Source organism: Larimichthys crocea, chromosome III, assembly GCF_000972845.2.
Source record: "Larimichthys crocea isolate SSNF chromosome III, L_crocea_2.0, whole genome shotgun sequence".
NCBI classification, from domain to species: domain Eukaryota; kingdom Metazoa; phylum Chordata; class Actinopteri; family Sciaenidae; genus Larimichthys; species Larimichthys crocea.
In genome coordinates this window covers 29,351,754-29,375,676 of record NC_040013.1, presented here as the reverse complement: position 1 = coordinate 29,375,676, position 23,923 = coordinate 29,351,754, and the positions used below count along the sequence as shown (strand labels likewise).

The following is a 23,923-nucleotide window of genomic DNA, read 5'->3' as shown; positions in this document are numbered from 1 at the left end:
CTGATGTGGGCTGCAGTTATTGCACTCCTAAAAAGCTACATCAAGTGATGCTGTTCCAGCTAAAATATATGCCTCTAAACTCACTGTAAAAATGTCTTTCCCTGCTTTAAGCACTACATTTAAATGAAAGAAATACCTTTAGACTAAAACCTAAGAGGTGAAACTTGGAGTTTTATTTCACTTTGCAAATACTTTACCTGGCTATGGTCCCATTTGAAACCTTGATGTTTGATGCATGCTACATACTCCATGATTTGAAACCTTGATGTTTGATGCATGCTACATACTCCATGTTAGTTATTATTCTGCACATATAATACAGAGATACATTTACTTATGGGACTAAACCCAAGTCAAGATGATGCAATTATAAATGTGTCAAACTAAATTTGTGTGTTTAATACTTCATACTTTGTGTTTCATCCGTGTGACATTTCGTCTTCTTCATTATGAATTAATGACAGCTGTGCTTGATGTATGGAAATGCTGATTTACTGAATGGACAGTGAAGGAATCTTTAGGGGACCTGAAGGCTACGCTTTCAGCTGATTTATGGCAATTTGGTTTAAGAACACCTGAAATAATACAGTGTTTAAAATGGGTCTTGGCATTGAAGGGCCTCGTTATCATGGCACCTGTCAGTGGGAGGGTTATATTAGGCAGCAACTCTGACAAGTACCACCTACATGTACATCCTCTAATGGAAACAGTATTCTCTGGTGGCAGTAGCCTCTTTCAGCAGGATAATACGCTGAGTTCAAGGTGTTGACCTGGCCTCCACATTCCCCAGATCTCAATCCAATGAACCTCTGAGGGATGTGATAGACAAACAAGTCTGATCCACGGAGGCACCACCTCGCAGCTGACAGTATGTGCTGCGAACGTCTTGCTCCCAGATATCACAGCACATCATCGGAGGTGGAGTGGCGTTATGGCTGATCGATGTGCCGCTTTCAACTGAACAATCAACACAGATGGTTTTTAATTCATACATAAATTTCATTTATTTTTATACAGATATTCAAAACATTTTTTTAAAGAATTGCCTAAGTCTTTCATACAGAAATCTTGATTGCAAAGAAACTTTTTTGGAAATGGCCCTTTGAGTGGAACTGAGGAGTCACACTAAATGTGTTTCTAAACCAATCACACTGCAGTTCCTTCATGAAGAGCATAAAAAAAGTTCCTGTTAAAGCCAGACAGCAATTGGTTTCACCGCTCCACAAATCTCTCCCCGCGATTCCCCCTCACAAAATTACACACATACTATCAAACCTTTAAAGAGTACGTAGTATTTCCAGGCATAAAAAAATAAACTATAGCTCACCAATTTTTGCAAAAACCGACTTTTTTTTGTTCACTCAAGTAATTTACAGTTTCAAATAAACACCTTTTATGATAGTATATTATCTTTGTAATCCCCCAACAAGCTGTGCAAACAATGTTAGGATATTGATAAATTAATGATCTGAAGAAGACCGTCGCTTCCTCGCACAAAGACACATCCACCTACAGTACCCTCTCACTCACACAGACCCGAGATATCAAACATTTTTCCTCCAAAGTCATTTACAAATACAAATTATTAACTGCTGCGTATTATTTTAATGGATATCTGAATTTTTGGAAAGAGGAGGAGACCTTTCTCCTGTAAGAGCGCTTAAGGACTGGCGTGGACAACGAAGACGCTTGGCAAAAACAAGCACACGAAAACGCACACATACAAACCTAAACCCCAAAAGCACCGCATAATCTAACGCGATGTGCAAATATAGTGATTGTGCGAACGAGGGTGATATATAGGCTTCAAAAGGTCTGGTCGTCGTTACAGGAGTCGGTCCAGTGGCCAAAGACCTCACAGATGTCGCAGTAGGGACGTTCTTCGCCCTTACTGCCGTGGTAGGTGGTGTGTGGAGGGGAGTCGGGCATCTGCATTTGTGTGGGACAGTCCTCTGTGTCGTGGAGGTCGAAGCAGTCACAGATGTCACAGAAGAGCCTCGGGGGAAGCTTTTTCTTCACGGGTTCCTTGTCATGGCTGCAGAGAAGAAGAAAGCAGTTTGGTGTGTAACCGACTGTACAAAATTTAAGTCGTAGTGCCGCACAGCTGGTGACATTTTAGAGGACTTACCTATCATAGTTATCCAGCTCGCTTGGATTATTCCCATTGAGAGCAGCAGCTGCCATCTTCTCCAGTTTGTCCTTGAGTTCCTCGTTCTTTCTCTGAAGGTCAACGATGACCGAATTCAGGAACTCAATCTGTAAAAGGAGTAACACAACAGAAGCATCAGTGCTGCTGATCGACACATTTTCTGACACAATATTCTAAAAACTGACCCTGTGAAGTTTATTCACTGTACTATGTGCCAAAACGTTGCCATTCCCCCCAAATAATTAACCTAATTTTGACCCCGATGGTGAATCGCCACTGTGAGTTGTAAGCCAAAGAAAAACTGAAGCTTTGAATAAGTCACAAAGAGTCAAGAAAAAACACCCAGATTGAATCATGAGTGTTTTACCGAGTAAAAGTAATCTTTAACAGGTCTGATGTGTGCTGATGACAAGAGTCATTTTGTTTCAAGTTTTGCTTCAAGTTCTATCAGAGCGCCTAATGAGCCAAACTAAATTCAAACTATAACGTGATACAGTGGACGAAAAACAAAACATAAGAACCACAGTGACAGTGACAGACAAACGTGCACAAGTGAAGCTGATGAAAAACATTAACAAACCGCTGCCTGATGGTGGTGTAGCATTGCCAACATCAGAGACAGGGCAGAGAAGGAGGAGTTGGGATTTAAGAAAGAGAAAGAAAAAAAAATTGAGATTCAAATTAGGACCCACTTCCTGCCAGACAACACACTTAAAACATCACTGACGGAGATAATACAGTATAACATTTTAGATTAAACAGAGGCTGGAGGTTGTGATGATGAATTTCTGTGATCATTCATGAGTCCTGTCAATCATCGATCATGATGTCAGAAGCTCAATTTTTAAGGTCACTTCAAACCAATTCACCTCTGCAAAACATTATACTGGAACAGCTACATGAGTAAAATTCAGAGTCTACTGCTACATCAGAAGTTTTATTTGTTAGTAAATGTCTGATTAAGCAGCACAGTCATTTCACAAGCAGCATTCAGCAAGGCTGCTTCCGTACGACTGCCCCAACTATGATGAAAATGAAAATGAGATCAGGGTATTGTCAAACAAGAACATTTTAATGGGCCAGGGTAGGGAAGCATCTTTACACTGAATGTATGAATGGCAAAAATCAACCTAACAAAGCCTATGATTAGTATTAGTCTGGATATACACACCTGACTCTCTGCAGTCTCCTTATCCTCCCTCAGTTGGTCCAAAACTGGATCACCTGAAACGCAGAATTGTTTAGGTAATCTGGTTTTCTTTTTGAGGTCAATGTGACCTCAGAAATCTTAGTTGTGGTCATGAGTTAAACCCACTCTTACCTGAGGATACGTTGATGGCGTCAGGCCCTGCAGCCAGGTCCTTCTCTAGTCTCTGAACACGCTCCTGTAGATGAGTCTTGTCACGCTCCAAGGCCTGAATCATATCCTGCAGTGTCTTAACTGAGGCACTTTCCCCACGCAGCACAGTCAACTGTGAAGAAATCAAAAAACACAAATTTAATGTGAGCACAAATCTCATGTAATTGCATCAACTAGAGCAGTGTCAACGTCAGGGCTCGCCTTCTTACGATGTTCAAAGTTGTACTTTTAGGTTATCAAGATTGTTGATGATCATATGCACACACAAAATGAAAGGTGACCTAGAAGTGGCATCCTGTTAATCTGCACTGTAAGAAATGTTCCTGTAAGGTCCATTTATTTTACTCATGTCAAATGAATCTGTGTCTGACCGCAGGGTGCATAAAATCAACACGTCTGTACTTCTGCATCTTTCCGTGCGCACTCACAAAACCTGTCCATGCTCTAAAAACTTGTTCATTGTGTGCAAACTCACCTCGCTCCTCAGGCTTTCCACCTGCTGGTCCTTTTCTGAAATTAAGGCACTAGATTTATGGACGGACTGTTGGAGGGAGGCCTTCTCCTTTTCAAACTGCTCCTTCAAGGTGCTCTCACTATCAAATGCACAATATCAGTTAAATATCAGAGATACACGATCAGCCCCGGTTTACCACAGAGCACCACAGACATTTTACAAGTTTGAGGAGACATGCAGAAAAGTAAGAGTCATTTCTTCTCTGGTGTGGTTGGTTAAAATATTTGATATATTTTTGTGTTGACTGTGGAAATAAAGTGGGAGATTCTGAACACATGGGAAAAACCGACAAAGAAAATCCCTAAACACTGAAAATCAGCAGTGAGAGCACACATGGAAGAGTTGAGCAGGTGAAATGAGGCTGTAGGTTAAATAACTTTTTAAATAATGTACTGAATGTGTTGTGCTTTGCCTCACATTCTTTTGTTGCCCTACAATTGTTTGCTCAGTTTCCTGTTCGCTTTTATTAAAACATGTACGACGGACAAGTTCAAGCATGCTCCTGTTCCGGTGAAATCCCGAGCTGACCGCAGGTCAGAGTTCATCTGAATTCATCTCGTTGCACAGCTGCACTGTGTTTGAGAACTCGTTTTTTTTCTTCACCATTTAGTAGTGGTACAGTATCACACACATTGTGCTGATCAGTATCAGAAATGTGACACCACATCCTTTTATGGGACTACGACAGAACGGAAACATGACTTAGCTTGTTCCTGATAATTTCCTACATGCAAATGGTTAAGATATTTTTCACATGACGTTGACTGACATCAGACAATATTAAAATTGGTGAAGTACCTGATGGCATTATTTGGCAGGCTTTGAAGGAAAACAACAGCATGATTCGCAGGTGAAAGGATTTCTACTTATTTAGGAAATATTGTTTAATCTGCAGAGATCTGACGAAGTGCACACGTCACAGGATGATAGTGTCTTATCTTACCTTTGTTTAAACTCCTTCAGCTGCTTTTTGAGTTTGGAGTGCTCATTCTTGAGCTAGAAAAAAAAAACAAGAGCTGCTTAGCTGCAGAAACACAAATGTTCAGATTCTTTATGGAAGTTTTTAAAGTGTTGCACCTTCACAAGATCATCCTGGCCTTTGTGATTGTTATCAAGCTCCTGAGTCAGCTTGCTGTTCTCATCTTGCAGCATCTGCAGGGACTGTGTCTTCACAGAATCAGCTTCTTTCAGCTCCTCGCTGAATACATATGAATATTCAAATGATTAAGAAGTTCATGTAGACAACATACAAAAAAGGATGTTGTAAAGAAAATATGAAAATAAAGGTATTATTATTATTATTATTATTATTACACCGCAGCCAAAATACTCACATCTCCTTGCACAGCTGCTTAGTCTTCTGAGTCTCTGTGCAAAGCTGCTCTTTGGATACATTCAGATCTTCTTGGTACTTGGAGTTCTCTTCCCTTGATTTCTTAAGCTAAAAACAACAAATATATTTATGGTTCCAACTACAAGACATTGCTTTTTGAGAAGAGACACTTCTCCAGTGAAAGCTTGCATAAGCATTTCCTCTCTCACCTGGGTCTCCAGCTCTTGCTTGGAGCTCTGGAGCTCCTCCAGCAATGATCGGGTTTCGTTCTTCTCCTGCATCAAACTGGCTTTCTCTTTTGTCAGCTGTTCGAGGGCCTCAGCAGACTTGCCAGAGGCCTCTGCAGCCTAAATGGTGCACGAGTAGGATATTTGTTAAGAACAACGGCTTCAAATCGAGAGCACCAAACGATCGGTTGACGCTGACATAATGCCCTCAATTAAACACCAACTATAATAAGAAATTTGTGAAGATATTCATAATTCATAGCTTGAATTCAACCGATGATCTGATTTTAATATTATTTAATAAATTAATTGCATGCTTAATAAGTCTGCCATCTTAATTGCTGAATCAGTTATCCAAATCTCAATTAACTGCAATTTTCAAGTACATTAAAGTTGAGACTTACCAACATTAATCTTACACTTAAGAGGAAAACAATTAGTATATACTCTAGGTAAACACTCTACAACCTGTGGCCTCAGAACGGATACAAAAAACCCATTACCCACACTAATTGGGGCTATAATCTCTAAAAACAATTAAAAGCCTATTGACGTCAATTATACGATCACCATCATCAGATGGTAAGCGTGATGAAGATCACCTTAGACCTACATAATAATGTAACCCAGAAGAATTTCACCTCATGTTAGATCACGTTATAAGCCCACAGGAAAAGGCTGGGAGCTAAGGGTAATTTACAGCAGTTAGTAAGTGGAAGATGAAAGTTAGACATGAAAACAAAAGAGGAAAGGGAAAAGGGGAACAAACCAGCAAAGCATGCAGTGAGTAGGTGACATAGCCCCAGCCACTCTAAGGGTTTGTGTGACGGTGATAACTACTAGAGGAGGAATACCTCAAGCTGCTTAGAAATGGCATTTTTTAGTTGGGACTGGAGCTGCATGACTTGCTGGGTAGCGTCATCCTTCTCCGCCTGCAGGGCTTCCTTCTGAGCTGTTAGATTTGAAATGCTGGAGCAAACCTCTTCTTTTGCAGAGGCAGACACTGAAACCTCCTCAACAGCGTTCTTGTATTGCTTTTCCAAAAGGTCTTTCTCAGCTTGTAGGTCTTTTACATCTACCTCTAGTTGTTTCTGACTAGCACGCAACTTCTCGGCCTCTTCGAGGAGTTTTGACCGTTCGGCGAGCCACTTTTCTTGGCTTGTGTGGAGGGATGAAAAGTCCTGCTCCAATTTACACTGTCCAGCTAGAAGGTTCTCCTTCTCTGTGGTCAGGAGGGTCACCTGTTTGCCCATCTCTTCGAGCTTAGATGACAGCTGTTCTTTATCTTCTGACAACCGACCAGTTTCTTGCTCTCGCTGCTTCAGTTGTGTTTTCAGAGCTTCCATATCTACCAGAGAAGACTTGTTTTGCTCGTCAATATTCTTAAGGTTAGAGGAAATCTCTTTGTTTTCTTGTGTAGCTTCGGACAACTTTTTCTGCAATTGCTCAATTTGTTTGGAAAGACTATCCTTGTCAGATATCACTTTATTCCGTTCACTGGATTCAGCCTGTAGCTTGGTCTCAAGAAGTTGCTTGGCTTCTGACATTGATTCAGTTTGACTTTTGAACTCCTGGATCTCCTGAAGCAGTCCCTGCTTTTCATTCTCCAAGGACTGCACCTTTTTGTCAGCCTCAGTCTGCAACGACTGCAGACGCTTACAATCTTTTGTAAGGTTATCAATCTGTTGAACAGATTCTAAATTAGCATTCTCAAAATCTGTCTTTAGCTTACTGTGCTCTTGAACAAGTTCAGTTTTGCCCTTTTCAAGAATTTTGATATCAGATTTATGTTTCTGCAGCTCGTTTTGTAGGTCAGCTTTTTCTCGTTTCAAAGAGGTCTTCTCTGCTTCAATCTCGTCTTTTTGACGTTTGGCTTCGTCTAGCATTTTTGTTAAGTTAGACCTCTCTTGAATAACAACAGAATTATCTCTAGAGGAACTATCTAACTGCTCCTTAGTTGTTCGGATATCACTAGCTAACTTATCACGCTCAAGAGACAGAGCATCTTTCTCAGATATAGCTTTTGTGTACTTCTCTTCTAACTCGCCTTTCTCCCCTGCCAAACGCTCATAATCCATTTTCTGCTGCTCGAGTGCTGAATCCAGGCTCATCTTTTCTTTTCGTATTGCATGCAGAGACATCTCTGTTTCAGAAGTCTGCAGGCGAAATGCTTGCTTCTCTTGCTCAAAGGACGATAACGCTTCTTTTAACTTCTCGTTAGACTGAGACAGTTGTTCTGTTGAGGCTTGAAGCTTCTCCTTTAACTCTTCTATCTCTCTGAGGAGCTCTTCCTTCTCATTACAGACTTTTCTTTGGATCGTAAGTAAATCTTCTTTCTCCTGCAGAAGGTGAAGCCTCTCAGAATCGGTCACCTGACTGCTTGTCTTGAACTCTTCCAGCATCTGGGCCAGGCTCATTTTTGAGGCTTTAAGTTCTTCACATTCCCGGATAGAGCTCTCCAAGTCCTTCTTTGTAACACTAAGCTTGTTCTGGAGATCCTCCTTCATTGTCTCAAGGCTCTTTTTATCCAGCACAGCAGCACTGATTTCAGAAGACATCTCCACCTTCTCTTTTGTTAGTGTTTCCGTGAGGGCCTGCAGCTGGGTGTTCTTCATTGTGAGATCTTCTTTTTCCAAGTTCAAAGATTTAAGTTTCGCCTGCAGTTCAGCATTCTTAGCATCGAGAGATTTTTTGGCATTTCTAGCCGAATCTCTCTCCAAAATGAGATTGTCCTTCTCACATGTGAACTTTGACCTGCTTTCATTGAGGTCATCTTCAAGCCGGTTCCTCTCTTTGCAGACATTTTCATAATCTTCCAATAGTTGCTTCTTTATAGCCTCGATTTGCTCGATGTCCTGCTGATGCTTTAAGAGCAAGTCATTCTTCTCTGCATTTTGTCTTTGAAGTTCCTCAGTTTCGGCCTGGTGCTCACCTTCAGCATGCTTCAGACTTTTGTTTTCAGTCTGAGCTTCCTGAAGAAGATCTTTGAGGTTCTCCAGCTCCTTGTTTAACGATATCCTTTCTTCATCTGAGCGCTTGTTTTTGGAGAGTAGTTCCTCTTGATTTTTTGAAAGTGTATTTCTGGTTATTAGCAGTTCTTCATTCTGCTTTGAAAGCTCCTGGTGACTGATCTCCACGGCAGAGAGTTTAGCCTGCACGTCTGAAAGCTGTTTCTCCAGTTTGTCTTTCTGAGCTTGAACATCCTTACTTTCCTTACACATATTTTCCAGATCTAGACTCTGCTTTTCCACTTTTTTGGACAAATGTTCAACATCATGCTTGTAGGTGTCAAGCTCAGCAGAAAGACGCTGGGAAAATAAAGTTGAAAGAAAAAAAAGGAAGGGAATATATACACAAAAGGGAAAAGTAAGATGAATCCAAAAAATAAACCAAAGCAGATATGGTCATAAGTAATACGCAATTGGAAAGGTTAAGCTGCAGAAGCATTAAAAATGGCAAAAGATCAAACCGCAGCTTACACCACAATGATTTTAAAAATGGCAAAAGATCAAACCGCAGCTTACACCACAATGATTTTTTTAAAAATATATTTAAAAAAAAGGCAGAACATTTTCACTTCAGGCCTTATTTACTTTAAACAAATTTATTAATTAAATTGATGCCAAAATAATATATAATATCTAAATAAAGTGAATGTATTATTGTTTCATTTATTTTTAAATATAGAAAACTTATTAAAAAACAAAAATCCCTTCTATCGTGTAGAAATGCACACAAAAAACGACTTGTTAGAAAGTGAAAATGTTCTACTAAAATGAAATATCACGCTAACAAACAATGCTAGCAGGGGTACATAAAAAAAAAAAAAGCAGTTACCACTAATTTTAAACTCATTTTAAATCCATAAATAGTGATTTAACTTGATCTTACCGAGTGCACAAATATCCACTTAGCAGCCCTAACTTTTCCAATCACCATAAATTGTGTTACAATACATTAAATATAATTTTCATCAGGTGTACCCCCGTAAGCATATAGCCCATGGAATAATCCATAAGAGAGCTAAGATGGATATGAACAAGGAGGATATTAGCCTTTAATGTTGGGGAGGAATGAACAACTTATCACTAATAATGTGTATGATGGTGAAAATGATAATACACATTAACCACCAATATTAAATGAGCTTGGTGCACACACATCACATTTTTCCTGGTAACTTTTAACGATCAAAACATTCGTATGCATAATAACCTTCAACAAACATAAAACGTGTTGATTAAACCTGTGCGTCTGTAACTTTGAGGGTTGGTGCTTACCTGAGCCTGTTCCTTGTATGGCTGTAGCTCAGACACCAACTTCTCCAGCTCCTGGGTTTTGTCCTTGGAGGAGGAGAGGTCCTGCTTCAACTTGTTGACTTCACTCTGCAGCACCTCGAGCTCCTTCACATGGAGCTCCGAGGCCTGAGCGGAGGCTTTCTCTTGAGATGCCTTCAGTTCCTCAACCTGGGTCTCACCCTGTTTAACAGTCTTCTCCTAGAAAACAGGGGACGAGAAAAGTCATAACTAAATCACATTAGGGCATTTCCCCCTTGAAGCTGCGTCTAATGCACTTAAGTGTGACAAGTTTTAATGTCTAAGTCTTGAAATATCCAACATATTACTCCAAAAAATTTTGTGACTGCTTCCAGTACGAACCAAGTTAGCAATCTTCCCCTCAAGGTTACTAATTTGAGACTGATGTGCCTCTCTGGTCTCCTTCAGCTCCTGCTCTTTGCGGGACTGTTCCTGCTGAAGTTGTTCATTTGAGTGTGCCACCTTCTCCTTCTCCTCGGCTAGTTGACTCTGTAACTCCTCAAGCCTCCTGCGTGAGGAAGAACGTTTGAGGAGAATGTTTGGGTACAGGTTGGATAACTAAAAATAAATAGTTTTATGTGAAGTAATTAAAAAGTAACATTAAAGTGTGGTACCGTTCTTTCTGGATGAGGTCTTCATTCATTTTGGTCAGCTGTACTGAACTATCACCAGATGCCTTCATCATTTCTGAAAAATCATTTTCCAGCTTGTTTTTGTCTTTTGAAAGCTGCTCAAGCTTTTCATCTGCAGCGTTCAGCTTCCTCTCCAGCCCTGAGCAAAGACATGACGCGTTTGTTCATCGATTTTTAAGTTTATTATTCAATATGAAAGGAAACAAAACACACGGTACAGTAATAACACATATTACTTACAAATCATTTAATATAAAAGAACGCAGTTACAATATTCTTACCTGCAAGCTGACTTCTTAGAGACTCTGATTCTGTGGTCAGCGATGTGCACTGCTCTTCTTTCTTACTGAGCTTCTCGAGTGTTTCTGCAAAAAAAAGATATTACATTTTTAATCCTGTGAAGCAGACGATAGGTAAAAATGTTTAACTAATTGACCAATAAAAAAATTGCTTATGTCATTTACCTTGCATAGTTTTTGCTGATTTTGTCTGCTCCTCTGTGCTTTCAGCCAACTTTTGTTTCTGTGGGAAATTGATAAATTTACAAATCAGCATTTCAGGACTTTCATTTATGATTTCTGTGGTTTATACATCTGAATTATCTTCACCATATGACCAACTGTTACAACGGTTGAGCAAATATTTTAGCTGATATTAGCTCATTGAAGATAGACAGGCTGTATATATCAGTTGTTGAGTAATAAGAAATTATGATAGGGAAATGCCAAAAACATGACTAAGGTAATTTTACAAACAATTACATAGTCATCACAAAAGGCCACTTAGCATGAAAAAGATGAGTGACTTCCATCCTAACGCAACTTTAGTCATTGTATATACAAACAGACTCACCAGGTCTCCAAGCTCCTGGTTTAAGGTGTCCTTCTCCTGCTGTACAGTGGTCAGACTCTCCTGTAAAGAGACGACTTCCTGCTGTTTGCCCTCCAACTCAGAGCTCAATTCACTAACCTACAGCATGTCAAGTAAAAAATACAGTGGACAAACGGGCAAAATGAAACAGAAAAGAAATGTCAAAACAAAACAATGGCTGACAATATCACACTAACCTAACAGAAGACACCACTTTGCTAAAATGGACTGAAAATTGCGTATTTAAATGTACTGAAGCTGAATAAAAACCAACCTTGGCCTCCTGGTTGTTTCCTTGGCTCTGAACCACCTCTAACTGACTCTTCAGGGTTACAAGCTCCTGGTTACCTTGTGCTACTTGGCTGCGGAGAGCCACCATTTCAGCCATCTGCTCTTTGGTTTCTCTGTCCTTGTCTTGGGCCAGTATTGCTTCGTTCTCCTCAAGCTCTTTAACCCTAATTTCAGCAGCATGAAGCTTTCCAAGAACATCCTCCATCTCCACAAGGTGCTGCTCCTCTGTTTTTTCAACGCTGGACCGTAGTGATTCCTCCAGTTGTTCTTTGTCCTCAGTCAATGACAAAAGCTGTGCTTTCAGTGCCTGCGTCTCCTGAGTCCAAACTCTGATGTCAGCTTCATGTTTGGCTCCAGCTTCCTCTAAAGCCAACTTGTGCTCCAACTTCAGCCTCTCTAGTGCACTTTTGGTTTCTATGAGTTCTTCTGTCTGGGCACCTGCACCTTTGCTGAAGGACACCTTCAGCTCGTCCATGGCTTGCTGATGAGACGCAATGGCAGACTCCAGTTTCGACCGCCAGAGCTCAATAATTTCAGCATTCTCTTTCTCAGCCTGGCTTAAGCGCATCTGCATCTGCTCGTTGTCACCAGAGAGCTTCACAGATGTGGCCTGATGCTGAGCAATTGCCTCGGTGTGGCTCTTTTCTTTAGCTTCTAGCGTCTCCTTGTACTTTGCCAGCTCTTCTTGCTGCTTAGTTTCTTGGGCAGCCAACTGATCCCTCAGAGAGTTGATTTCTTCCAGGAGGGGAGAAAGAGTTGAATTTGCGTCTTCAGAGCCCTGCTGGGTCCCAAGACGCAGCTGCAGGTCAGCTACCTCTCGTGTTCGCAGTGAAAGATCCCTCTCAAGCTCCATAATACGGGATCGTTCCGAAACAGTAGCGACCTTTAAAAGCAGAAATCTTACATTTAAAAATATGTCCTAATCTGACATACTGAACCACTGTGTTCTAACAAAAGTGTGTTAGGGACTTAATCTTAATATACGGTTACTAAACAAATTAAATACTTTAATGGTGATAGATAAGCACTTAAAAAACTTAACAATGATTTGTGACAAACTCTTTGCTTGCTTAATGAAGAGGGTATAAAAACCATTGATCCCCAAAACAAGGCGTTATACTGACCTCTTGTGGCTACTAGGGGTATGGTCCAAATAATGGAAGTGAACACTGAAAGCATGTATGGATCTTATAGCAGTGTGTAGACATTTTCCACCATCCATTTAACTAACTAACTCTTTATCGTTGAATTAATGCTGTTATTGATGTCATTATTTAGGAGAGGTATGAACTAGAACAACTTTAAGGGAGCACTGATCGAGCTATGTTCGAAATATTTATTCTAATGTTCTCAAACATCCTTCAAATGAGTATTTAATAGCTTGTTTAAGGTGAATTATTTAATCAAAATCAACATTTTCTTTTCCGTCAATAGAGAACCCGTAGAAACTATGACCCTCATGCTCACAAACCTACAGAACTACATTTCTCCTGACATCCCTCATGACTAAAATACCCTTGGGCAACACAAGGATGCATAGTCTGGGAGGTGGAGCGGGTTTTAGACTAGCAAAACGCAGGGACACCAAATAAGCAGGACAAATGGATGCTGGGAAGGACTGGAGGGAGTAGAACATAGGATAACTGAGAAAATGATTAGCCGGGTGGGGAGAAGTTTGTCTGTCTGGTTAAGCAGTGATACCAGTAAAGCAAGAGTGAGTTCAGGTTGGGTAACTTAATGGAAAAAAAAAAGTAAAAGAGCCGTCACTCAGGGCAGCTGATAGTTGCATGTGGTTATTTATCGAAAGGTTATAAAAGAAATTTATACTTTTCAATGAAAAGTTAAATCAATTTAAATGTGAGGAAAATTAATATTTAAAAAAAAAAAGGAAAAATGAATCAGTAGCTAACGCCACAAAATAATTCCTAAATTTTCAAATCTAACTTTATGCAGGATGGACTGATTTGAGCATTTAAATAGACCTAATATATGCATTAGTTTATGAATTGATTGAAGTATTATTTTCCTTGTGTGAAGCCCAATAAATGCATTCACGACAAGCCCATACAAAGCAAAGCTCCAGGTTACTACTCGGCACCTCTCTGTATACCCCTTGCAAATCTTTTGGCCACTATCCCCGGCCCAGGCCCTCGTTTCCGACGTAGCACACTGCAGAGCAGAGTTCATTACCCTAGTGTCTTCTAACTCTCTTTGGAGTTTCTCAGCTTTGGTCTTTTCAAAGAGCAGGCTCTGTTCAAGCTCCTTAATGTGGGCATGCTCCAGTCTGGTCTGCGTCTGTTAGTAAACAAGGGGGAGAGGAAGAGAACACACCAGTGCCACCATCACATGCCAGCCCAACGCAGACAGAGAGGGAGGGAGGGAGACAGGAGAGAGGATGGAGGGGGAGGTTTGGACAATGATAATAGTGATGTGCGGTGGGTGTATGTGTCTGTCTGTATGTGTGTGTGTGCATGAAAATTGGGGAAAGGGTTTTGGGGTGGAGGTGGGGAGTGGTGGATGAGTGGAAATGGGGAAAATAAAAACAAACACCCCATGCAGAACTTTCAGGCTGTGCCATAAACAGCTGCACACAGGGAATTTTGTGAAAGAATGGTGGGATAGACGAGCAGCAGAAGAGGTGGCGTGTGTTATGGATGTGCAGGATGAGTATACTGATGGAGGTAGTTGAGAGGTGATCATGCAAAATTGACACCTGGTGAACAAAGCACACTGATTGTTATGATACATAGAAATTTTGATAATGTGTGTCAAGCCAGCAAGTAAAAGTTACTTCACCACATCATGGAGAGAAAGCAGTGATGGTTATTTCCTGACCCTTATGCTTAATTCTGGAAGATCAGGTCAATTTATTATATCAGGCAGAAGATATCTAATGTTGTAGAACGTTAATCTAACAATAAGAAGTCGCTTTGTAGAGATTTTTCTGCGTTTATTTCCAGCTAAACGCACATTACATCTCGTGATTTTGTATTACTAAACCCACACTGCTTTCTCTCTTCGGTTATAAGGCCATTGCCCACACTGTACTGTATAAGAAACCACCAGTTTTCAGACCACCATGTGCAGGATTTGTGACCAACTCAACAGAAATCAATCAGTAATAGAAGCATATCGGGCTCAAGGAAAGGATTCCCATTTCACTTCTTGGTGTTGTGTCCTTATGAATAAGGGTTTTATGGCAGCTTAATGAAGCATTTCCAGGCACAAATTTGTTTGTCTGCTATCTTCTAGTCTTACGTGACCCAGTTTCATTTAGAAAAAGGGGAGTAACAGCAGTTTTAAATGTTATGTCAGCAGACTATCCCAGGTTTAACGCCACTAACTGATATTCCACATTTAAAGGTAATGAATCAGGCATAAAGGATGTGATTATGATGCTAACATATACATTTTAAGGCTCACTGGACATTTTCTGGGTGACTTGAACGAAAGTAGACTAAGACCGTGTATGCAACCACTGTTCATTGTTGGTGGGATTCAGGTCTGTGACTGGGCAGTGGAATGACAAGGGGACAACTCCAGTGGTTCCATGCTGAGCACTGGGCCAAACATGAAAGACGAAGACGAGGAGGAAAAAGAAGCAGTAACGTCACATCACTGAACAGGGAGGCACTGAGGGTTATAGCAAAACATTAGTACACCTTCAACAGCTTGAAGTCAACAAAGCATTTTTTGAGTTTGGCCTCTTAGGAGAGTTTTTTTTTTTTTGTCGGTGTATTTCAAGCTGCATGCAAGTTTTTAATGAATCCACAGCTGTGAGTAAGTCATAAAATGTTAGTATACACATTTAAGAAGAAGATAAGGGGGTATTCTAACCCTGTAGCCCTCATTTTTAAACATCTATTTTGAGCTTGGATGCCTTCGGGGTAATTGAGATGGTCCCCTGTGTAGCACTGTGGAATAAATAACAAATCCTTTGATCAGATATGAACACAGATACCAATGGACCCCAATACTCAATCATTACTTGGGATGAGAACATGACTCACTTGAGAAAGTATTAAATGACTATAAAATATGATGTGAAGGACAAAGCTAAATGCAAAATCTTCGTGTGGATATATAATTCATCTCTTCACATTAATCATAACTAGTATAACAGTAGGCCATACAGTAGGCCACAGTTTGGCCATAGCCTCGCCCTGTCATCAAAGCCAGAGCCTTCCTGCACCACTGGGTGCATTTGATAGTTCATCATCTAATGCAAGATGAAGGCAGCATCAAACTGTCCATGCAAACGTGCCTACTGAGACTGCATAGTGGTTGCTTTCTGCTCCTAACATGAGCAAGAGATAATGCAAATGCTCTGACAGGATAAAAACTGTGACACGGAATACCAGCTAACCTCATCCAAGAAGACACACTGATGTAAACATTGAAATCACTCTCTTGTCATGGATCTCGAGCAAAGTTTGAGGGAACCTGTTGCTTCTGAGTTAATATCCAAACTTTGACGTTAAATCAGTGTTTAGTTAAACATCACTATCAGTATAAAATGTATTCATTTTAACAGTGTGGATCTGTGTCGTGCATTTACCTCCAGGTCTCCTTTGGTAATGCAAGCTTCCTCTACACGGAACTGAAGGTCCTCCACCTTCCTGTTCAACAGAGAAAAATGATCATGCTGGAGCTTTTTTTTTGGGAGAATGACCTTCAATTATACTGATCGGGAGAAAGGATAAGCTAATTTGGGCACAGATCGTTCCTCCTGACTTTTAGACTGAGATAGTATAACAGCAATATGATCTTAGCTGCCATTTTCTCACAGCACATCAGTGTTTGAGTAGTCTGCGAGTCCTTACCTACGCTCCTCCTCCAGCTGATTCAGCAGCTCGACTTTGTCTTTGTCTGCAGCTTCTACCAAGGCACGTAACTGGTCCATCTTAGCCTCCATCTTCAAGAGAAGGGTCAGGGTTTTATTGTGTGAAGCACTTTGTGTTACATATTTTGTATGAAAAGTGGTGTACAAACAAAGTTTGATTGATTGATTGATGGATGATCAACAGGAGATTCATTCAGAGAGTTATTAATAAACCGCTGGGTGAGCTGACCTGCTCCTGATCGTCTCTGAGCAGGGTCATTTCTTGTTCCATCTCTCCGACATGGCCAGTGGCCTTGGCAACCTCAGCTCTCTCCATGTCCCTCTCAGCCATTAGCTGCTCAATGTGCTGCTGCTTCTCCTTCAGTGCCTCCTGCAGGGCTGTGGTGCCTGAAATCTTACGATTATACCGTGATGATGTCTCTGTTAGCTGTGGATAGACGGAATGCAAACATGGTCAGACAGATCAGTAAAGCACAACTTTCAAAATTAAGTTTTGCTTTAGGAGAGTGTTTCCATGTCTCACCAAGCCTGTGCGGCTGGGCTTGGCGCTGACAGAGGATGCCACAGAGCTCATGGTACTGATTGAGGAAGCACTCGGGCTTCGCTTTAGCCCTGATGGGGTGGCCACTACTTTCCGAACTGTTGTTTTTGCTTTGGCTGGCGTGGTGGAAGGGAAGCCAATGCGTGTGACTTTGTGCACTGGGGCAAACAAGCCATACTTGGGTTGGCACTGAAAATATCTGGGGACAGATAATGGAATACAATCATGATCGTAGAAGTCATAATAAACAGATGGCTAGAAGGTGTAGCAGCTTTTATTTCAGTTCTTTACAGATCTTTTGGGTTTGTACCTTGTGCCTGCCACTGCTCCGTCGTTCTTTCCTAGGGGCTCATCCAATTCCACACCACACCACTCGCCTTTGGCAAAATCGGTTTCTCCAAGGAAACGTACCACTCCTGCCTTTGTACCACCAACCTGAGAAGAAAACAACAGACATTAGCCACCATTTAATCTCCTCAGCAGATAAGAGAGGCCTAAAGAGTAATCAGCTTTTCTTAGTAATAAATCCTGAATGAGATAATTCCATCAAAGCAAAAGAAACAAACCAGCGTTGAGCAGAATGAGGCCAGCTGTCAACATGTGAAACATGTTTTTTTCTTTCTTTTATTTAAATGATCATAAATCTGGTCATGGAAGTATATTTATCTAAGCAGGAAAAGTCAAACATGACAGTTATTAGTTCTAACTTTTATAATGGCTGTGTGCTGTTTTCTACTTGCTTTTGTGTCCTATGTCTGTTGCTTATATGATTAATATCTTCAACAAGGAGGCACGTTAACTGCTTCAGACCTTTATGTTTCAAATTTCATGCGGCACGCACTCTGTCCACACACTGGCCACAATTGTGTGATTGTGGAGGATTGTGGGTGGGTGCACCAAGCCCGCCGCGAGAAGCATGCAGCCGCTTAGGCAGGATGAACGGTGCTTATCATGATACGATCAACCCACCAGAGCTGCACTCTGATGGTGACTAAATTGCTAATTTGCTATGCAAAAAGAGTTCTGTCACTTTGCTGAAATATCCAGATAACAACAAACAAACTTTACCAGCACACGGTCACCCATCTTCAGTTCCCTTTCCCCCTTCTTGACTGATCCAGTCTCTGAGAGGTTGGAGACAGATTCACTGTTTGTGCGTGCAAGGTTGGATGATGGTGTAGCTGTTGTCGCCGGTGTAGTGGAGGAGGCTTTCTTGGCTGCCGGGGTAGTTGAGGGTAATGTTGATTTTGTGGTGGGTGTGTGCGAAGCCACACTACCGACTGAAGGAGTGGGTGACGCAGCACGAGACGGTGGTGCCGTCTGAGTTCCATTAGCCTCCCCCTCTGTGTGGGACAACTTGGATGGGCGGGTAAATATTCCTCGCAGAGCTTCACACTGGAAGTAGCGCACCCCTGCCACTGACCCATCATTCTTCCCAATTGGCTCATCTAAAACAATTCCTGCCCACTGTCCTGGGGCAAACTGTGTCTCTCCCAAAAACTGTATGAAGCCTGGCTTATTCCCATTCACCCATACTCGCTCCCCAATCTGGAAGTTCTCCCCAGCACTCTGGGCATCTCCTCCGCTGGCATTTGCAGCTGATTTGTCTGCCACAGAAGCTTTAGCTCCTGCTGAAAAATAAGCAGAGAGGAATGAATAGAGATTTTTAAAGACTGAGTAATTGACAAAAAATGCTGTACACAACATGTGATTTGATTCAATGCCCAGATTATCTTGTGTTGTTTTTTTTGTAAGCCAAATGCGTCAATGTAAATGAAAATTATAGCATAACTAGCTTACATGAGTACATGTTTCAAAAGCTGTTTATTTATTTATAAAGCACCTTTCATACAAACATGCAACCCAAAGTGAGGCTGAAAACAGTATTGAACTAACTAGAAAAAAAGCTGCACGGAGAAGCAAATATCTGAAATGTCAAAAACCCAGTTAACCAGCTGACCTTGGTTTGTTTGGTACACTCTGGTTACATATTTAGCTGAGCATAAAAAAAGAGGCTCTCAACATCACTATTTATTAAGATATTTACTGTGCTTTCCAATTGTGATTTAGTACAACCTAGAAAGTGTGTTTGCAAATACCAAAGCTACTTTATCTAAAGCTATTTTGTCAGTTCTATCCAGCCAATGAAACTGACCACCTTGTTTGTTACTATATGAACTTGTAAAAAACTCTTTGACTGTTCAACAGGTCTGCCAGAAAAGTGAGCATGAGCATTTGGAAGCAGCTGCACGTGGGATGATTCTTACCTGCGCTGGCGTTGGTCTTTGGGGCTGCTGTCCCAGCGGACTTAGCGATCTTGCTGGGCACTTTGATCCCACTAGGTTTGGCTGTGCTCATGTTTCCACCTGTGATCTCTTCTCAGACCCACAAAGCTTGTGTCCGTCAGTGGGTACAGACTGACCCCAGACCATGAAAACAACTGGTTGCAGCTCTGTGATGGCGAAGTTCTTCTCTCCGCACCAAAAATCAATTACCAAAAAGAAAATAAAAACAAACAAACAAACAAAAAAAAACAGGAAAAGGGAGGAGGGAGAAAAAATGCTGCCCACAAAAAGGACCCTGTTTGGAGAGAGGAATATAAAGAAACATTACTCGACTGAATTACATTTGAATTAAAAACTAGAAGTACCAGAGAAGGCTAATGAAGAAGAAACTATGTTGGCAATGAAACATGCAGAAAAAATGAAAGCTCAACCTAGAGTCAGTGTTTAGTTTGTCCGTTCTGGGCTACTGTAGAAACATGGCAGACTATGGAAGCAGACCTCGTGTCTGTAGATATAAAAGGCTCATTCTAAGGTAACGTAAACATTATTTCCAGGTGATTAAACACTGATGAAAAGTCTGCCATACTCTGTAAATAGAGCCCCCTGAATCTTACCCACTGGACCTTTAATTAGGTTAATTAATCATTTAGACAAATGCACTATTTGTCGACTTTTCCTGCCTCTGATTGTGCTGTGTGTTCCACCGACAGGACTAATTTTACTTATAATGAACTCATAAATACTAAGTACAGATATGCCTTTTAGGCATGTTCATTGACTCGGTGCTCTGTTAATGGAGGCATGTAATGTTTCTGTTATGACAACAAGCTCCTCAGCACACAGACCTAAAAATACCCCGTCAAAGGCCAGCCGATATGCAGTCCATGTTGTTGCCATCATGAACTTGTGAATAACGTATCATCTGTGACCTTGACCACGACACACACAGTACCGCAGACACTCAAATCAGTCGCTCACTCATTCTGGCATATTAAATCATGTAAATCTGGTTGGCAGCTTTTTAATAAACAGGATTACTGTAGAAGCAAGACCTCCACCACCAGCGGCAGATCATCTCTGTTTATCATTTTACTGCACCATAGAAACTGCTTAGTCCCTTTGTTATTAGTAGTTTGATCATATGGCATGATAGTGTGGCATTGTGATACACCTATAGCAAGGAGAAACAAGCAAGGCTACTGTTGAACATTCGGTCTAACATGGCAGACTCTGTGAAAGAGGACCCGTGGCATCTGTTCATCTTAAAAGCTAATTTAAAAAAGTTAACAAAATCATAGTGATTCTAATTTTCTGTAGAGGCCCCTAAACATTTTGGACCTTCAAAGTCTCTACAGTGAAATAAACCTTTAAAATGTGAGTCAGCTGTTCTGACTACGTTTTAAGACAGCCAAGACACATGACATGACACAGAGTTTCACAAACATACCTTTCATGCCTAAAAGGGCCTAAAAGCTACAGTATGTAGCCTTTTTAGATATTTCTCAGCAGAGAATAAAGAGTGGCCATCAGAAAGCAGCGACCTAGTTCAAATGTGCTCCAGTTTTCTCGCGCCGTGTCCTTGAATGATAGTTATTAATGCCCTCAGGTCAGGAGGAGGCCAAAGAAAGAGAGAGTCTCAGTGGCTGAAGACTGCATGGCTGAAATGAAGAGCCCATATGTGACCTCCTAAATCTTCAGAAAAGAAAGGTCTGACTGACCCATGATCCTGTGGACTATGACAACAAAAGGTCTCTAAAAATCATTTGCATTTAGATGTCTTAGTAGAGCACCACCAGGCTTTACTATGACTGTCCTGTGAGCACTAACGGGGGCTGTTTCAGCTCTGATCGGTGAGCTGAAGCAGTCAGCTGAAAATGATCCACTTAGTCTGGAGAATGTCCCGCCGCAGTAACGTTAATCTTTTGCCACTGACTCTCCTCTCCTCTAATCTGTAGCTAGGAAGAAAGCCAAACATCAACGTCTTGCTAAAGTTTCAGGGAATTAACATGCCGACGCACTGATAGATTGGAAATAACCAGAAAGAAATGGGTAGACGTCAGCCTGAAAAACAGAACTGAAATTTACTTCTCAAAATGGCTGCATTCACATAATCAGCTTCCCCGTTGGGAATGACAGACATTTAAGGGCTAAAAGTCTTTCCAAGCATTAGATATGAAGAGTATGAACCTCAATCACTGTATGAATGTTGGAAAAAGAACAAAAAAACAAAAACTCAATCTGCAGATGAATATCTTCATAGCACTGCTATGGGGAACACGCTGATTGTCAGTACGCACTTTAGAAGAGCGTATCTTGCTGACTACAGGAGTGCAAAACCGCTTTTGATACAGGCGTTCGCTGAATCCGCTTGCATGTTTTGTAACGACAGCAGAAACCATTTCATCTCTTTCAGCCTCCCAAGTATTTATTAAATGATGGGAGGGCGTCATTGGTTACAAAACCCAGTGGGGCTTTTTTTTTTTCATTCCACCTCTCGAGGTGCGAACAGGCTTCCTTGGGATGTTTTCACAGCGAGTCCAGCTGAGACATCCCGCTCAATTTCTGCTTCACACACACAAGAGCGAAACAGGACATTGTTTATGAGCTTCGGATAGAGTAAACTGACGACTAATTCACACCAAAAGAAAAGTATGACTTCATGTATTCAGAAGTGTGTATTCGCTGATGTAATCACACTCTTTTTTTGTGTTTGTCATCACAAGGACAAGGCGAGCTCTGCTTTTTTCCTTTTTGAGGAAACATCTGCTGGGATGATTATGTAGGCCTCTGCGAAACACCGACAGAGGAAGGTGTAGAAAAAGCATGGACAGGACATAAGCACAGAATAAGAGCCAGAAAGCATCCTGCATCACCTGTTTTCAAGTCAACCAACCCTCGCTGTCTACAGCCATTGTATCAACACTGGTCTGTCCTAAGTAGATCCTGGCACTTACAACTGTGCCAAGAAATAACTATGACTTGAAATAATAAAATATACGGTAGGGTAGTCAAAGTTTCCACTGTGGCTGCAATGTAAAATCCAAACCAAGTATAACAACTGGGGTTTAAATGGTGACAAAAGGTGACCAACCCACACACACATTTTCAGACTCTAAATTGCACGTGGAAAAGCTCAAAAACTGTTAGAAATACAAACAGAGGACTGTCAAGAGTTTCAAGTGTCACAGTCTTTAAAAATCTCGAGTGCAAACAAGTTAAACTGCCTTAAAGGTTTCATTATAGTCACACCTTTAAAGCCACATACCTAGTCTAGTCTCCACAGCTGTCTCACTGACAGATTATTATATTACACAGTGTGACTGTGCAGGTCTGGCCTACCTCGCCCCTGCCTGTCACCTCTATCAATAGCTAACGGGATTGAGGGCTGTCGATGAGGTGGCACATCTGGCAAGCCTGTGAAGAAAAAAAAAAAAAACACGAAACATGTCAGCTAACTTACCTCACTAGCTTATCCTAACAACCTCTCTGGCGAGACTAAATCACGTTTATCTTGAGTTACATACGATCAAAACATCCGAATAACAACAGTGTGTCCGAGCCTAAAGCAAATTCCACAAGTCCAAAAGTCTCCGCAGTGTCCCCGGAGCTCCAGCAGGGCACACTGCTGCTACAAGTTGAGAGAGAGTCAAGCATTAACAAAAAATGTTTACAGATTAGCCCACCTGAAATTAATAGTTTGTCGTATGAATGTTGTTGTAATCAGCAGCTGGGTGACTGTGCTGTCACCTCTCTCTCTCTCTCTGGGCTTATATGAATCAAAGTGTGTTCATCGTGATAAGCGCAGACGTGATTAAGCGGCTAAGTAACGTTAGCAGCGAGGCCCGAGCGATAACCGGCGGTTAGGGAGCAGCTAGCTCCAACTAACGTCTACGCCAACCTGTAAAACTTAAAGTAAAACGTAAAGTATTCCGGTTTATCAGCGAGTCTACGGGAACACGTAGCTAATACTGACCTGATATGTCTCTGTACAGCGTACGTCTTCTTTGAAGGGGGGAAAAAACACCACTACTACCACCTCCACCACGACGACGACGTCTGCTGCTGCCGCCGCTCGGATCACACCGACACAGGCAGGCACAGCCCAGCGCACGAGCGGTGTGTCCAACGGCCGAGAGGAACGTCAACGGAAGGTGCCGACCAAAGATGATATGCTCGGTGAAGATGGGACACTGCCTCGCGTTGGAGAGAGGCGAAACAACTTCAAAACCACCAAACTCTCATTAAGATGAAGATAAATAAGGCTCATGCTTTTCTGGATTGTGCTTTAGAGCAGGTTAAATGTTATAATATTGTCCAACAAAAAACAAAAAACGTTATTTGTCAAGAATAAAACCTGTGCCAAAGAAGAAAGTACAAGTAGAGAGAGTGTTATGCAGTTGTTCTTTGGTTTGGGCCAAGTGTAAAAGGGAAGGGAAGTTTTCTTAACTTTTAAACTGTATGCAATAATTATGCTCTAATTAGAAATATACACCACTTTATTAGGTGCAATTGTACAATCCAATGTGATCCAATATTATAACACTACCATAAATTCCACTTTT

The 23,923-nt window shown here is 41.3% G+C and overlaps 1 protein-coding gene across 11 annotated transcripts; it reads right to left on the bottom strand.

Moving 5' to 3' along the window:
* Positions 1-978: 978 nt before the first annotated feature.
* clip1a (CAP-GLY domain containing linker protein 1a) lies at positions 979-23,624 on the bottom strand. Of its 11 annotated transcripts, XM_027274977.1 has the most exons (30): positions 23,335-23,609; positions 22,886-22,989; positions 22,701-22,775; positions 19,344-19,656; positions 18,145-18,707; positions 17,387-17,511; positions 17,059-17,275; positions 16,765-16,962; positions 16,516-16,607; positions 16,251-16,311; positions 13,883-13,987; positions 11,676-12,575; positions 11,384-11,500; positions 10,996-11,053; positions 10,813-10,896; positions 10,514-10,670; positions 10,242-10,407; positions 9,864-10,079; positions 6,438-8,891; positions 5,566-5,703; positions 5,358-5,464; positions 5,101-5,221; positions 4,967-5,019; positions 4,822-4,842; positions 3,985-4,102; positions 3,471-3,621; positions 3,321-3,373; positions 2,730-2,735; positions 2,129-2,256; positions 979-2,035 (listed from the first exon to the last, which is right to left on the bottom strand). In XM_027274977.1, exons 4-30 carry the CDS (start codon positions 19,432-19,434, stop codon positions 1,807-1,809), a joined length of 6,729 nt encoding a protein of 2,242 aa, XP_027130778.1. In that variant the 5' UTR covers positions 19,435-19,656; positions 22,701-22,775; positions 22,886-22,989; positions 23,335-23,609; the 3' UTR covers positions 979-1,806. The 11 variants fall into 11 exon arrangements, with proteins under 11 accessions (XP_027130778.1, XP_019113054.2, XP_027130782.1 ...); XM_019257509.2 differs by lacking the exon at positions 22,886-22,989; XM_027274981.1 differs by lacking the exon at positions 22,886-22,989 and having other exon boundaries at positions 18,145-18,704.
* Between the last annotated feature and the right edge of the window lie 299 nt (positions 23,625-23,923).

Bases quoted from the DNA above. Each gene is read 5' to 3' on its own strand.
- clip1a (XM_027274977.1), bottom strand. From the start codon at position 19,434: ATGAGCACAGCCAAACCTAGTGGGATCAAAGTGCCCAGCAAGATCGCT. The intron at 10,080-10,241 runs GTTCGTACTGGA...CCTGTTTTCTAG, and splicing joins AGGGGAAGATTGCTAACTTG to GAGAAGACTGTTAAACAGGG. The intron at 4,843-4,966 runs GTAAGATAAGAC...TTTCCTTCAAAG, and splicing joins CTGAAGGAGTTTAAACAAAG to CCTGCCAAATAATGCCATCA.